The sequence below is a fragment of the Mycteria americana genome, chromosome 6 (assembly GCF_035582795.1).
Source record: "Mycteria americana isolate JAX WOST 10 ecotype Jacksonville Zoo and Gardens chromosome 6, USCA_MyAme_1.0, whole genome shotgun sequence".
Classification (NCBI taxonomy): Eukaryota; Metazoa; Chordata; class Aves; order Ciconiiformes; family Ciconiidae; genus Mycteria; species Mycteria americana.
In genome coordinates, this window is record NC_134370.1 from 33,668,468 (window position 1) to 33,686,187 (window position 17,720).

The 17,720-nt window shown below is 35.4% G+C and overlaps 1 protein-coding gene across 8 annotated transcripts in view; it reads right to left on the reverse strand.

The window, feature by feature from the left end:
* Window positions 1-17,720, reverse strand: part of CCSER2 (coiled-coil serine rich protein 2) — a 76,620-nt gene that overhangs the window by 5,714 nt on the left and 53,186 nt on the right. For 4 of the 8 annotated variants that reach the window (XM_075505266.1, XM_075505265.1, XM_075505267.1 and 1 more), the window contains one exon: window positions 16,488-16,586. In XM_075505266.1, coding sequence (XP_075361381.1) covers window positions 16,488-16,586 — 99 coding nt within the window. Of the gene's footprint in view, window positions 1-3,262; window positions 3,303-7,865; window positions 7,951-16,487; window positions 16,587-17,720 lie in introns of all 8 variants that reach the window. The other 4 variants (XM_075505270.1, XM_075505268.1, XM_075505272.1 and 1 more) reach the window with 2 other exon arrangements.

The window sequence follows — 17,720 nt, forward strand, 5'->3', positions numbered from 1 at the left end:
CACTGAGGTCAGAAAATTTGATACAGGTATGTTGTAATTAGGCTACTGACTAGACTTAGGTAACTGTTTTATCTTGAATGGATTTCAAATGGGCTAATAAAGAAACCATCTGCAACAAAGCAGTACAACAGAGTACATGTGAAGCTAGGGATCACGTACTACTACATCGATAACCAAGATTTTACATTTTATCAGAAGATACAATCTGATCAGACATGTATCAGACAAGAGAATTGCCAGTACCTCTTCTGGGTCATTCTATTTTCTCTTTGCTCTTCCCTGTAAAAAGACTTTAAAGATTAATGTGTGCACTAGCTTCACAAACACATCCCAGACCTGCAACCTGTATACAGATCTTGGAAGAATTATTAAAAATTCTGCAATTCATGGCAAAACCCAAAACCTATTAAAAATTAAACTATAGTTTTAGCAAGTTTCAAGTTTGGACGATTTTCTCATTTTCTTTATAAAGGAGGGGAACTGAACTACTACAAGCTAGTCTTAACCCTAAACTACTTGAATTCTTACCAATTGATAGATTGCATGTATATAGTAAACAGGCTTATAATATTTGTTTACTAGTGAAATATAGTCAGTAAAAAAGAAGCAATGTTTGTCTAACAGATTTGACTAAAAATGTCACTTCAGTCACTCTCAAATTATTCACAAATTCTAAATGAAAAAGCCAATTATTTTCTGGCCTTTTTAGCTCTTCTAAGAATCATCAAGAAGAACGTAATGATAGTTGTGCATGCCAAAGTCCTGTTACATTTCTAGGACGACAGCACGTCTCGGGATTCTTTAAGCTCTTCCCTGGCAGGATTACTACTGAAAACTGAATCCTCAAAATTCCTCATCAAGAAAAAAATGGTAATGAGAGAAATATCAAGGTTTCTCAACCTAATTTTGATTTACTAGCAGTTTTTCCCTTTAGAATATACCAGTTCTACCTATAAGCAAAGGCAACATCTAAGCTGGACCAGTGATAGACAGGTAAGTGCAAATATGTTGAGCAGCCTGAATACAATTGTTTTGGAAAGAGGGAGGAGGAGAATAAAAAAAAAAAAGCCTTTGAAATGGTGTCAAATGAGTATCAAAACATTATTCCTTACGTGACCAAAACTAGCTTAACTTTGTGAATCCTTCTTAACCAAGCAATCCTACAGGAAGGAAGTACTAAACACGATTAACAATTCAATACATTAAGAGAATTACAGCTTAAAAAAAAAAAAAAATGAATCCTCCAGACACTTTTGTCATTTTTCAGTGTTTATGTAATGGGTTACAGAAGTCATTAGCCTTCCAGCTTACGAGCTGACAGACAGATGTTAGCCAAAATGTTTTATTGATTTGAGACCTCACCTGCAAAACCAAAACTGCTAAAAATGAGTGCAGAAACCAAAGCACTATATACTCAATTCCCATACAAATACTTCAACAAATAATTCAAATTTTCTAATCCTACTTGAAGTCAAAAATTAGTATGTTTATAGCAAACAGTATTGTGTCAAATCCTAATATGTAAAAATAATTGTCAAAACTTTTTCCCCTCACCTAGAAAGGGTTTCTAAATGCCAGTCTAAATGCAGATAAATATCTAATCTGGGCATTACAAATCCTAACTTTATGTCAAATAATCCTAGTTATACTAAATTAGCAAAATGAAAAATTTGTAAGTTACAGAAGAAACTAAATTTGTATGGAAAGTTGAGTTAAACAAAACCATCTGAAATACAGCAAAGAATCAAACTTTCAATAATGCTATTTCGAGTTCTTTTGACAAAAACTAGGTATTATTTGAGCTTTTCTATTTAGACAATTTTGCATTTTTAAATATAAAAATAACCAAATACATACTTTCCTCACTATCCTTCATAACCTGAAACAGTCTAAGCAGCTTAGTATTCAGAAAGTTAGCAATTCAAAGGTAGAAAACAACAACATGCTCAGAATTATAAGGACGCTAAAGCTATGGCATCATCTTTGCTGAGTTGTTTTAAATACTGTACTGTTTTCTAATTTTGTATTTCTACTTAGTCAAAATCTCTCCAATTATCATGATTACAGATTTTAATCTCTTCAAATTGCTACATTCATTAATATTCAAGATGACACTGAAAGCAGAAAAACACCACTTCAAATTATGCAAGTAACAGTTCACAAGGTATCTAACACTGAAAACTGCATTATTTTCATCTACAGCTTACATCTTTGCCTTATACACAAGTTTTCCTTTTATTAGGGAAGTCTTAACCAATTATGACCATGTTATTGTTCAAAAACCCAGCCAGCAGAAGGGCTAGTACTTGGTGAATTCCATCACAAGGAGAGGGAATAGAAAGATAAAGAAGCATTCCACTGTCTAGGCATAGTATTTTATTTCATGGAAGTCTTAAAAAAAGTTTGTCATCTGCATTGCTTTGAGTGCACTTTTGATAATATTTCAGGGTGGGACAGATCATGATTTGGTGTAGACTGTCATGCTAACCAGACTTCTATTTTTGTGCCATAAAGAAAATATTCAGGTGGACAAACACCTGCCTTCCTTTGGGATGCTCCTAAAATGTAAAGTTGGACTCTAAAACATTTCAAGTACAATTTAAGTGAAGAAAATTAGTTCTCCCCAAATTGAAAGTACATTAGACAAAACGTTTTGTGCACATGCCCCTTTTTGCACAACAAAGAAACAGCCTTTTCTGTACCAGCAAGAGCTTCAAAGACTTGCATGTATTGATGCACCAATCAAAATTACTAAATTACAGTCTCTTCCACATTAACTTAAAGAGATTTTTCTCTTATTTCTCTCAAGTAAAACTGGCTGTTAGATCATCCAGAGAAAAATGACAACATACCCACAAAGAGGATTACCATTACTACACAGTTACTGAACCACTGAGGTTGTATTAGCTTTGTGTGGAACACTGAGACCAGTATGTTATACTGATAAAGAAGTTAAATCAATATGGTCATGACAGTAATATTTATTGCAATATCACTATTTTAAAATTATCTTCAGTTTTGTTTTGGTTATTCTGTATTTCTAACCTCAATTCCCATCTTGATTCCCTATGTAATACCTCTGTAGAATGAAATAAAGACATTTTCTCCCTGCAGTATTTTGAGGAACGAGGGAAGTGAAGCAATGAGAAATCTGAGAACTGCATGCACATCTCCGATAGACATGCATCATGCATAAGGCAAAAAAAGCAACAGTGAAAATGCGTGAGGAGGAGATGGGAAGAAATCTGAAGTTGTACTGTACCACGCTTTATCACAGAAGTAATGGACTAACTTCTCAACTCCTTGCCAATGGCATAATGGGAAAGCAGAGACAAGAAAAAGACAAGGACAATGATGTCAGAGGACCAAGACAAAACAATGAGCAATTGCCATGACAGAACTGCATCTTTTCACCATTTAAATTGCAATTACCATGTCCCCCATTGGTTTTTAATCCAACTTCCAGAAACAAAGTTAGCAACAGTGTTTAAGTAATGCAGTGCAAATAATATTTATAGCAAGATCTGCACGGAATACCTTTGCTCTTATAACTTGAAATCTTTTAACACAGTTAATCTCTTAACTTTAAATACTGTTTAGAGCTGTAACTAGAATTTGTGTGAACGATTACAACTGTATACATCAAAAATATTTGCATCCATGCACATATTTGTTAGATGTCTAACAATGAACAACAATGTCAAAAGATACACCATATTACATATTTTGACCATATTTTGACATATCTTCCTAGCAACTCGCTCACAAGCGTGAAGAGATTCTCAACTACTATGGCTTTTTTTTTTTTTTGGGGGGGGGGGGGGGAACGACACACACGACAGGACACAAACCCTGCTACATAATTTTCTGATCAGTTCTGACACCCCTTATCTCACTGCCTTGGCACACGATAAGCTGTCATTTCCTAGGCCTTCATTTGAAGACACAGTCTTACTGAAAGGCTACAATTTCACACCTTAAATCTGTAGCGTTTGCCAATACCTTAATTTTAGATTTTTTTTTTCCTCCCTTTTTGCTAGCTATACCCATATTTCAACATTGTATAATAGGATTCCACAGTATTGAGTATGACTTCAAACAATGATACAAAATCACCCTAATTTTTTTTTTTAAACCACCATTCACCACAGCATGAGGGTAGTAAAATAATTGGTAATATGGCATAGGATTATTTTTTTCTGTATAAACCCCCCAACTTAAAAAAAATACTGTCTTTCTCAAAGAAAAACTACTGAAAGCAATGTATAACTACATCAAGGCAGGCACTTCATCCATAAATACAGATATATGTGCAAACAGACAAGTATGACCATATGTAAACTTAAGTTTTGTTTGCAAATATATACTTAGTTAGGTACAAGAGACATTTATCTTGTAGTCCAATCTGCAACTACCCAACTTGGGAGAATGGAGTTTTTCTTAAAAGACATTTCTTCATATAGCTGAACACTCATCTCTCAGAGCAAAAATACATACATATAAAGACAGTAATGTAATGATTCCAGGACATTTTTAATAATTTGTCACTCTCTTAACATGAGTCATAGAACTTCCAAGATAATATTCTGAAACAATTTTGTTCTGCTAACAGCAACACTTTGTACACCCTAGAAGGAACTTGAATCAGTCAATAAAGGTTTGGAAACATTTCAGAGTGTTAAGCAACACACCCTTGTTTTTAAGGAAAAAAAAAAAGGGCATGAAAAAGCAAAGTCTGGACCTGATTTACAGTCAATGTGCATACAGCAGCTTTCTTGCTGGTGATAAAAAACTACGTGTCACCTGCTAGAATTGCCTACATTACCTTTATGTGTAATGCTTACATATAAGAAGCCTGAATACATTTTCCACAAAGTGCACAGTAAGCAGAGACATGAACAACTGCAACGCTTGAGTAACAAAACAGTTTTCACCTGCTTTTTTGTGTGGAGAAGCACTTGGGGCTACAGGCCTAAAGAAAGTGGTCTAATATGTTGTATTACAACAAGAGTTCATAACTGGTTCATTGACAATGTGTATTCTAAATACTGGGTTTCTAGAGCTGCATCGTTAAAGCTCCACAATATAAATGCAAAAGTTTTAAATTGTACTGAAGAAAGTTTGCTATGTCATCAAATTATATCCTATAACCAAGACAAAAATAGAGGACCATTACATAAGAGTTGAGTTCAAGACACATATGGGAGTTCTAGGAGTAAAAACATAGGATTTTGTTCATAAAGTGACAAAAATCAATGTACTATTATGAAAGTGTTTATGAAATACAAAATGCTGAATTGTTTCCAAGGCTGTTGAAACAACGTGAAGTTAATAAGTGTTAAAGTATTAAATAGTAATTCTCATTAAAAGTGCAAAACATACATCCCATTCTAAAACATGTTAACAAAGCACGGTGATATGGTAAGTTCATGGGGCAAGTTAAACAGCAGGTATGCCAACATTGTAACTGGTGCTAATAGAGAAGAACTGTAAGCGTATGATAGTATTGTAATATTATGTAGCAGGGATATATTACCTGTCCTGTACAGCAGCAGTAAAATGACATTACAGTACAAAAACAACTAAATATGAACAGTTTACAGATTTATACTCTCATAATCCACAGTGCTTGTAAGTGATCTATGTATCCATCAGCTATCAACAACATAGTGAAGAAACCTGCAGTATTCACAAGCGCAGATGATTTTAGGTTCAGGATCCAGAAGTTAGAGAAGAAACGCTTGAATTCCAAGATCTCCAGACAGAAAACACAGCCAAACAAAAACTGAGACTACTTCATCTTCCCAACATCTTCTCTATATTATTGCAAAAGAACGCTAACGCTGACTTTAAGGCTGTTTTCCTACTCTCAGTGGTGATAACCAGCTCACTGCTTGCATCGAAACCCCACATTTGGCATTCCGTACTAGCTCAAAACCCAGCAGACCTAAAACCACTGAACCAAGGGAAGAGGTAATGTGGGGAAAGAAGGATGCTAGTGATAATTCCAGTAATGTTCTACTTTATGGGACTCTTCACACAGCGATAAATCATTGATTCTGCAAGAGTGTCAGTAAAAACATCCAAGAAACCTCCTAATTTATACTGTATTTTTATTCTCAGTATTTATCTTTTGATCAAACCTAAGGTTTAATGAAAAAGGCTAGGAACACTCAGCTATAGGAAACATTTATTTTCCTAAGCAATAGGTTAATTATAGTTTAGGTTAATTAGTCAATGGCCAATTTTAATCTAATTTATTTCCTTTACTAGTAATTAATAGAATTTAATGTATAAGAGGTACATTAAGAAATCCAACCTGCTTTAGTAACGGAAGTTCACTATGAGATCCCCCAATGAGAAGCTGCTGCCATTAGTGGAGGAATGAGGTGGGGGCTCAGAGAACCAGTAAGAGATTAGCAAAGTTTTCTTCTTCAGTTAAGCAGTCAATGTGAATGACGTGACACCAGAGGCACACATCTAGCAGCGCAGACACCATCCTCCCATTCTGACTCTCCGATCAGTAAGCCCCAAAAATGTGAACATTTATATGCTCCTCAGGTCTAAAACTCATCTTTTTAAACTCAGACTCTCTGCTGACAGGACACCAAAACAGCCAGGCTGTGCTACTGCTGGCCCTCTACCCAGAAACAGAAGACGTGATGATCAGCTTTAGGGGTTCTACGTTCATTACACACACACAGATCAAACACCACAGGAAAATGAAGCACATCCCTCCACTGCATAGAGAAAACCCTATGAAACAGGCTGTGCATTACTGATGAGTTGTTTAAATGAACATTGTCACAGAAACATCAAGAGAGTATTTGAAGCACAATTTACAAAATACTTTACAAGATTTTTTTTCTTGTAATTGAAATAAATTAGGATTATTGCAATCTGAAATATATGCAAGCTTTGTTTTCCAAGGTGCAGCTTACGTTTCAGATCTCCATTGGCCCTGGAAATCTTACTTTGTTTCCATAATTTTACTTTTTCCTTTATTTCTTGTCCAAATACACTCTTGGGCTTTGCTAGGCAGTCAAACACACTGTAATTCTCAAATTACAGTACATTTTAAAAATATAACTTTAGCTTTAAGAACTAGTTATATTTCTTTGAACAATTATCTGTTTACAATGCAATACCAAAGCACAAAATAAGACTTACCATTTCTCTATGTCTATGTAAGCATACAGTTTTAAAGTCAGCAATTGTCTTTTGTTTTGCAGATCCAAGCCAAGAGAACAAATGCATCTTATATCAGCCCACATTGTAGCTAGCACATCAGGAATGTTAATAAATCATGCAAGTTTTGCAACAGCCACTTCAATGTATTAGAAGCCTCTTTACAACAAATACCGAGAGGGAAAAAAAAAATTAGTTCCAGGGAAGCCATTCTGAAAGTTAAGAAAACTTCTTGTGAGAGGCAATGAAAACACTCCCACACCAATGTTTTTATGTACATCCACAACATATTTATGTAAATACATCCACATATGCATGCATGCAGACTTATGAGCAAACAGAACACATACACAAACAGGACAGTATATTACAGCCATGAAAAAGAAAGGGAAAATGCAGCAAGCAAGATTTATGTTAAGACAAGACTGGAAACAAGGGCCTACTCAGGTTTGCCTGAATACCTGCTGAAGTAAATCAGCATTTAATAACTGTTACAAAGCTGTAAGTTGTAGCTGCTTATACGCTGGCTGAAGGAAGCATTTTGGTTAGCCACAGACTACTGTGTATGCCTGTAAATCTGCCTGAGAAAGGAGGATACTATGAGATGAACAGTGCGTGCAAAGGGGAAGCTTCTACTGGAACACGGTGAGGGAGATGAGTGAGAGGTACAGACTCACTCTGTCTGCGGTGCGGTGGAACAGTCCGAGGGATGCCCTGGAATGAGCCCTGCCAGGGAGAGAAGGAGGGAGCAGAATACCCACCCTGTGCAGAAAGAGAGAGGGGGAGAAGTATAATAAAAAAAGAGAACAGGGAAAAACAAGACACCAAAAAGCCACACCATTCTTTTCCCCCCAGAAAGGTATCATTCTATTTCCCAGTTGTTCTACTTTATAAAAGCAAATGCTACATGCTACTAAAGCCCAGAGGAAAAACAACATTATGATGCCATAAACTGGTCAGAAATCTTACAAAATACCTCCATTTTTATTCAATATATATGCACACATTTCTGTTAAAGATGTTTTTAAGGGAAAAGTATGAGAGCTGTGGTTTTCACGTTAAAAATACATGCTAAAAATTGTGGGGTTTACAGCTTTCAAAAGTGTTTTAAAAATCCCTCACCAAGCAGTAAGTTGCTTAATACTAATCTACTGGAAAACCAGTCAGCTTTAGTTTACAACAAAAAATTTCTAATGCATAGAAACAGATATTCTAGCAAATCCTGGTGCTTTAGAGTCCACTTCACTCATATTTTGATAGTATTATTAAATGTGAAAGAGGAGAGGTGACATACAACTGTTTTCCTTGCTCTTCGCTCTTGGAGCCTGAGCCTTCCATTACAGGATCAGAGAACTGTGCATGTCAATGCCATGCAGGGTTTGCCTGTCAGATGTTTCAGATCACCAAAGAAGTGACACATTGTGGTTGCTGCATTCCCAAAACAAGAAAGTAATTTTATGCAGTCTATCATTTTCTCCACACCCGCACCTTTCAAAGAAATCTATCCAAGCTAGAACTGCCCTCTTAAATCACATAATCTTGATTTCCTATTTCAGCAAGACAGGCTTAAGTCTTTACAACCCCTTCACCATTTAGCAGCTGAAAACTGCTTTTACAAGTTCTGGAATATTAGTGCTAACAGTAATGACTGCTATTGCCTCCTGGCTACCAGTAACCAGCAGATAATCAACAGCAACCAGTTGTAGCTACTCCTTCAAACAGCAGGCATAAGATATCTGAACGAAAATCTGTATTAAAGAAAACAGGAACACAGTTTGCTCCTCCTGTCTAGTTTCTCTGCTGGCATATCTGCTGCAGATCATACTGCCAGGGCTGGACAATGATAAACAAGTATTTTATTTCCATGCTTCTTTTAAAAGCATTTCTTTTAAAAGAACGTTAAGCATCACATTATTTCTATAATTATTTCTATAAAGAAATATTCTGTTTTATTTATCCTAGCAGAATTTTAAACCCCTCCCCGACCTTTCAGCTATCCTAATCTAGTTAGATTTTATCCACCACTATTCCAAGTTTCAGTACTGCTAAGATGTAACTTAACAACACATGCATTTAGTCAAGTCTTAGAATTTGCTAGCTAGAACATTTTTAAACTGGAACAGGAAATAAAGAAAAAAAATCTGACAAGACTTCTTTATTCTTCTTCAGAAGCTGAGATAAAACAATTATTGGAGCAAACTCCAAGGAAAAAATGAAAGAAGTTCTTTAATGTGATTAACTCTAGATGGAGATATTGATTACCTAACACATTCTTACAGTCCTCCATCAGTAGCCATTAACATCAACACAATTTGTAGACTGCTGCATGAAACAACAGTACTAGCTTCAGTCAAGCAATATGACAAAATAATATAATATGTTGCATCAGCTGAGTAGGTATTAAATACAGAAATATTCCTGGGAACAAGATTAATCAATGAGTGATTGATATGACATTAACAAAAGCCTTGGATTTTCACAGTGCTGTACAAAAGAACACTTCATTTTTCAGGCTTGTTCACATTTCATCCTAAATTGTGTCAGGGTGGTGGAACAACAATAACAAAAAATTCTTTCCATTTTCTAAATGTAACAATCTCCAGATTGTAAAAAGCACAGTATCATCAGGCATAACATCATCTTGTTAGAGACTTGAGTTGGCAATAGGCTTCTTCCAGACTTCTTTGAAATTTTTAATGCATTAAGAAGGGAGGTGAAAATTTTATATCCTCTCCCTTCCTCTCTCTAAAAAGAGAGATGAAGTACAAGCGAGCTGAGCTACATAACAGTTATGATACTATTGTAAAAGCAAAGAAATAGAGATGTTTTGATACATTCCAGTAGTTTTTTTCCAGTAATTTTTAAGCATCCATATTAGCACTTCAAAGCACAGCACTGAATACAGTCTTCTCAATAATTCTTCATGGGATTTAATCATTACTCTGACTGGGGGAGTAAATGAAGAAAGTGCAAGTAACTTCCTTCAGTGTTCTGCCTGCCAAACTGAACTGCTCGCCAGGCGCGGGTCAGCCCCCTTCTCCCAAATGCTGGAGAACACTCTATAACCTGAGAAGCAGAAGAACTAGCTCTTCCTCTGGCAGCAGTCTTGAAAGTTTACAATGCTCCACACAGGCAAATGTCAAATAAGTGTCTGATTTCTTATTTATAAAATATCATAACAAGCATTGTTTAATTGTACATCAAATAAGTAATTAAAATTAACATCAATTGAACCAAGTAAGGACCAGGAAATACAGCACTGAGAATTTATTAAGATGGGTATTATGAATTACACTGATTTTACAAATTATAAAGGTTGTACCAATCCCATAGATATAGCACATTAAGAGATAAGTATCTGCAAATAGGCCTGGCTTATGAAAAGACGACTTTTCTTTTAACAGGATTTTACAAAACTCCAGCAAATTTACAAAGCTTTCTCCTTTAAACAACAACTCACATCCATCCCCTTCTATTAGTCAAACATGCACTGAGGTTACTGAAAAAGCCAAAGAACAGGAAAAAAGAAACACACACTAATAAGCACATCTCCTCAGATTATGGTACATATTCAAAATCCACAGAAGATGTGGCCGTTTCCCACTAAATATAGGGAAGAAGCAAAACTTGAATCACAATTTATTTTATGCTTGATTATTAAAGAGTCTATAAAACTCATAAGCAAGCAATGCTAGAAATTAAAGATGAGAACATGACTTACCTCAGCTTCTATTAAAAAAAAAAAGTGATGGGATTCTTCTGGGTTCTGAGGCCTAGTCTGATGCAAGTCTCTCCACTTGCACTTTAATGTTAGACAATAGTCAGAACAGTTCCTCCTCTGAGCTGTTATGTGCATCCAGCTACTAAACTTAAATCCCATTCCTCTCATTTCCCACATACTGGAATTGTGAAATAGCAAAAGCATCCCAAAAGAGAAGTGATTCAGAATTTTAAACAACAGGCAAAACAGAAGACTCAGGAGTGGAAAACTAAGAGCAGCTGAAATAAAGCAGCCTACAAACCAGAACAAAATGATGAATGTTCTTCAGAGATCCTGACGAATTGTACAATTGTTGCTGAACGCTTTATGAAGTTCTGACCCTAACTGCACTGGAAAACCTTGGGTTTTTTTGTTTTTTTTTTTTTTTTTTAAAAAAGGCTACTATGAGGTTATTACTGCCAGAGTTTTCCATTGCTGTGAAGAGACCTCAACCTTAGAATAAGCAATCACATGAACAAAAGCAATTGCTTCTGCCAGAAAAGGACAAGAGAAATATTTCTAAGCTATTTCTGCAAAGTAATTTTAGGCCAATAGCAAAATATTCCATCTCTTTTCCCAAGGATACACCAATATCCAAAACTGCCATAAAAAGTCTTTTCTGCTGCAGAAACACAAATACAGGAAAGATCCATTTTTATCCATGCAGCTGGAGCCTTTGAGCACTTCCAAGAAAGGATGATTTTTGCTGCGTCTCACCTAGCATTTCCAGTTGTCTCATACAAACTCGGAGCTCCACATCATGAACAAACTTAGAGTGACACACTTCAAGTATCAAGGGAAACAAAATGTTTTTGCAGCAGTCTCCTCTTGCTAGCCTAGCACCCAGAAAGAGATTATGAATGAGCAGTTCTGACATGCAATAGTCTTTTTGAAAGTATTCAGGTCAAAAAAACCCAAACAACCATAACAGTGTTACATGCTGGTTTACACTAAACCAACAAGAATTTCCTGTGAAAGGTTTAAAGGACCTCTCTTCTGTGCATGCGCCTACATGTTATGCACTGTTACTGTAACAGAGCAAGAAACATGCACAACACCACTATCTAGTCCAGCCATGGTACTCCTCACAAAGAATGTACTTTATAATGGATCAGCAAGTGAACAGCAGAGTACTGGACAACAAGAGAAACCTGGGCTGAATGTGAAGATAAACACTAATATAACCACTAGGTTTCAAAATCTGGAAGTTTAAATTCATAGTTGCAGAGTCAAAGCATATAGAAACTTTAAGGCTAAGGTAGAAGGAGATACTCAAAGACAACAGTACACAAAGACAGCCAAAGTATTATGAAGGTTCATCAAAAGAACTGACATGAAAGGCTTTGGAATGACAAACTGGAACAATACTCAAATGGAAGGCAAAGAATATATCTCAGTGCAGAAGCAGAGAAGAGATGTTGCAAAGACCAAGAATATGCACGCTCCCAGGCAAACTTAATTTTTGTTGTCATTTTACCAGAGACAAGAATGAATCCGTACACACATTTAGGAAGCAAAACTTATTCTCATCACTGTGTACTATTCCAAGACCAAGGAGAAAAATCAGCTTTTACTGTACACTATCTGCTGTTGCAGGGCATGGAAGAGCACCCATGAACTAGGAGTTGTGTTATGCTAAGGAACTGGACCTCAGGGGCCAGAATCCTTTACAGATATCTCCATCCATACTCAGGCTTTGTAGTTTGCTTGCTTGTCTTTTACTTCTCAGCATCTGTAAGCAATGTTTCTAGTTCGAGAAGCCAAATAATTTGTCAACATAAACTTGACATACAACCTCTTTACCCTCAAAATCTTAAAAAAAAAAAGTCAGTATTTAGTATTACAGAAACAATGCTGCAAAGCCTGCGAGAATTGTAGCAATGGATGCTCGCATTTTTCTCCTCTGTAAGCTTTGTCCATCAACATTAATTTCTTCAGGTAATTTTACGTTCAATACCTTCTTCCAGGTTTTTTTTGGTTGGTTGGTTTTTTTGTTTTGTTTTGTTTGAGTTTTTTTTCCATGATAGATAAATGATAGGCATAAGTTAACTGGAAGTGAATTCAGTGTAAGAGATCTATGAGAAATTCTTCTAGAAATGTCACAGTCTAGCCTGTCAGTGAATAGTTGTACAAGCCTTTATCCTGAGGATGGCTAACCAAAAATAATGTTTCCTTCTAAGTTATCATTGCCTATAAAAACAGTCAGAAATTACATAAGGTATTTTTGAGCATACTGTCAGGACACTGTGTACAAGAAACACCATGTAGCAGACAGTGGCTAGGCAATAAGTTAATTCTTAATATGCCAAATTTTCAAAACATTTATTTTCAGCCACTAGGTTTTAATACATGGAGTACTAAGTTCCAAGGATTAACCTAAATGGAACCTATGTAACTTTATGTACATATTTACCTTTAAATAGGAAAAAAACCTAAAAGTACTTTCAAAAACTATGAGGTCCCTAAAGAGAATAACCCCAGACAAGTTTATAATCATATCAGGATGGGCCATTTTCCAGAAATATCTGGTAATAAAGAAAGAACAGATAAGAACATGACTTTCTAAAAAGAATATGTTTAATGATGTTCACTTGCCAATTTACTCGTAGAACGACGAAGTGATCAGAAATACTAGCTATTTCAAAGGGACAGTAGAACTGCAATAAATCACTGCAATTCATATGGTCTTAAATTCCTAACTGAAATCTTTTAATAGCCGATTTCCACTCTCACTATTTCCTTGTTTATTCTAGCATCTATTCCTTATGAAACACTACATTAACTATGTTTGTTAAGCACATTTCTGGAGGCATTTAAAGTATTTCTTGAAACAGTAAATTACTGTGTGTTCCCTAGACTGTTATTTATGCCTCAGGAATCAACACCTAGTATCGATTCTGCTAGAATTTGTTAACTGTCAGAATAATCTTTAAAGTTATGATAATCTAACTAAAGTAACTTCCTGATATGCATCACCATTTAAAGTGACTGACAGGTCAACACTTACAGGAAAAAATGAAATAGTTAAATATTCATCAGCTTTGATAACTATTAACAAGCTTAAAAAAGCAAAAAACTTATATGCCTCAAAGGAGTTGTACTCTCATTGCCAAGATTTCAATTACAATTTGGTTTTAAAAAAATGTAGTCTTTACATAAACTTCATCATTTCATAAACATTAACTCAATTTCACAATTCATACCATGTTTAGGACCAATAAATCTGATTTCTCCCAGCCTGCACTCTCAGTTCAAGACCATTATATTAAACTGAACAGGAATGTTAATAAAGCAAAACAATTATTTTCTTTAAGACTTTTTTTTAGTGAGAATACATTTTATTTGTGCGTCTCCTGCTATTTTCATTTACCCTACTCCTGCCTCAAGAAAAGAGAGACAATTGTCTCCCCTTTCTATTGCAAGTGACATTTTATGTCATTGGGTTCCAGATCAACAATGATTTCATGCCAAGGCTTTTTCTACATTTATACTTCTATTAAGCCATGCAAGGAAGCATACAAATGCATGTTAGCAGAGGAACTATTAAACCATAAAGTTGAGGTCTGATCATTACAACTGGAACTCGGCTACACAGCAAGACTACCGTCCCCCTTTAAGAAATCCCACATTAAGGAGCTCATATCAATTTCTGTTTGCTTAAAGAAAGCCTCCATATAACTTACAAATATGCAAAGGAGAAGACATTCAAAAAACCATTCTGCACAAAAGTTTTCAGCTATCATTTACAAATAAAAGTTCCTGAAAAACAGCGTATTTTGAAAATTTGTCAATACTTCATGAATTTTCCTAATTCCTTTATCAATTTTCATGAGAAATTTTACATGTAAAGATAAAAATACTGAGCTGTTTATAATGCGCATCTAATGAGCATATGCCTACACACATATGTATGTGTATCAGATGCATATGTATATATACACATATATCCACACGCATACAGACACCCAACCATGAATACAGAAGAGATCCTTTTTCTTTTTTTTTTTTTTAATTATATTCTCCCTTAACTTGGATTTCCTCATGACAAAAAAAAGTGTCTTTTTGAACAAAAGTACTGAATAACTTAGAAAAAATATACTTCAACCTGACTGAAACAGACAATTGGGCTAAACCACTACTTTCACCTGAGATGACAACTTACATTCACCATCTTCTCCAATATCTTTGTCTTATCAATTAATACCACAGGTTGCTCAAACTAAAGCTTCTGTAGTTAGCAACTAGCTTTCAATAGTTACTAATCTGTTTCTGAATTTATGTGGAAAATGATAGGAAAAGGAACATGGAAACAACAATAGCCTCTAACCTAGTAATAATATGAACGCAGAAAAACATCAAATGAACATCACACATAGGAAATTAAAACTGGGGAAACAGAAACAATACAAGAGCTCAAAAGCTACAAAGTGGCAGGAAAATAGAAACAAATGGGATAAATATCAAAGCCATTACACACACCTTCTGGAACAGAAGTGTTGGAGCAAACTAAAAGCTACTTGAGGTTATGATCTCTTTACATGGGGTGCTCAACAGACAGAAGACAGTTAGAAAGCATGGTCTCAACAGGATAAAGCTGTTTGCTAGCAACTGGTGAACATACAGTATGGTGGTATTTCTATCCTAGCACTACATATTTGAAAGAGTAATTTTAGAAGGATAGCAGGGGTGATTTATCTTTACTACAATCTTACATCAAGCAACTCAAGGCAGGGTAAAAACAAAGAAACAAAAAATCTAACCCATTTTTATTCTTTGAAAGAAATCTCTTAGGATTCTCTAGCTAGAACAGTAGCTTCAAGATCCAAAGACTATTTGCTGATGACTGAAAAAAGCCTTGTTCATCATTCAAAGATAATTCCTTATTATATAATACCAAATGTGTTGTCCCTCCCCCACCTTAAGTACTCTATTAGTGTTCCATGAAGAATGTAAGTTTTGTATAATGGAAGCAAATGTGATCCATGCAACAACATATGGGAATGAATATGTCCTTTGTCAAAGTGATTTTCACCAATAATTTTTTGAATGAATCAAGTTATTCAAATAAATTATTAATAATAAAAAAGAAAAGATTAACTTTTGTTTTTACACTTATGAACTGAAACTTAGAATACACTGTTGCTTTTCCCCAACAAATGTGAGCACAGCAACAATGAAACTTTAACCAGGAAAAAACCAAATACAGATACCTATGACTTTAAAGTCCAGATATAGGAAGATATCTTACATATGATTAGATATACAGCTTGGGCTGACTGTAACTTAAATAGTGCAGGTGGTGATTATTTTAAGAAGAGAATTCTAAGTTTAATTACTTATTTTAAAAGAAGTGTTTAATAAATGTTTAAATAAGAAGGTTGCAAAAGAACGCAAGGGATGCACAGCAGGAAGGATACCACTCTCACATTCAGCACAGAATCTCTTAAACAATGCTAACTTGTATGACAGCAAGTGTCATAGAATTGGGGAATGAAAAGCAGAAAGTCATACCCAAGAAGGAATGGCACGTTTTACTCACAGAACTCCTCCTCCAGGAGGTTTGCGTAAATTTATCAGCATACACGCACGTTGCCCCTGTAGGTTTTTGACTGTCTTTCTGGCAGTTACATCTAGTGGCCTTAATCACCCCCAAAAAAGAGAAAGGAGAATTTGTTAGAAAATAACTAAGACACTTGAAAAGCACAGTCAAGGCGCAGCGTTCAAACATCATGCGTTAGTTGGCAGTATAGGACAATACAATTAAGCTGTAGAAACTAGCATTTACAGTGCTGCACAACTGCTTCTTTTCCCAAAGCATATTTAGAAATCATTTAGAATAAATGTTGATTTATGAAAAGGGTTTTTGATTTACTTGAATTTCTGAAGCACCACATTTTTTAAGTCACCTTTCAATAACTATGAATAAAAGTTCTACCTATCTTTACAGCAGAGTTCCTTAGCTGCAACAAAGTTCTCAGTTATTACAGTAATTAGGTATATGGCCTACCAGGAAGGAGAGATTTCCTTGAAGAAATCTTTGAAGGCTGATGGTAAGAGTGAGAGTAAGTGCACTGAAAAAACAACACTTAATGCAAAATACTAATAGACAAGACAATTTGTTTTGGTATCCTGTGATCTGGAATGTTGTTTAAGCAGAGCAGAAAGCGAAATCTTAACCTTTCATTTTTGTTTTAGAGGGAATGATCACATGCTAGACAGGGAGAGGATGAAGACCACAGGTCCGTTTCAGTGCACGCATGCATAAAAGCACACGCTAAACATTTCATTAGAGATTATAGTGACACAAGACTGTCTCCAGCCATGATAAATAAATATGGTGTGCACCTCTTGACATCTCATCTACTCTACTTAGAAGATCTTGTTGTGACTTGAAAATGTGGGGCTATTTTACAAGAATTGTCACAGCAGGTGAGTTTACCAGAACCAAATGCAGAGATACACATGGCAAAATCCAAAGTTAACTCAGAACAAGAGCAAAAAGCAAAAAGGCATACGTTACTTTTGCTTGAGAAGTTATGTGTCCACCTGAACCTGATGTATGGTAAAAGTGCTTCCATAACTTTTATTTATTTGGCCAATTTAATCTTACTATTCAACATAGTTTGTTTTAAAAAAGAATCAGCTCTGAATACTACCTTGCTCGGCCTTAAATTCTATGGTGGAATTCTTCATTAAACTAATGTCCAGTAAGGGAAAGGAGAGGGAGAAAATAGCAAAAAACTTCAAGCAGAATGATAGGCATGATACCTGT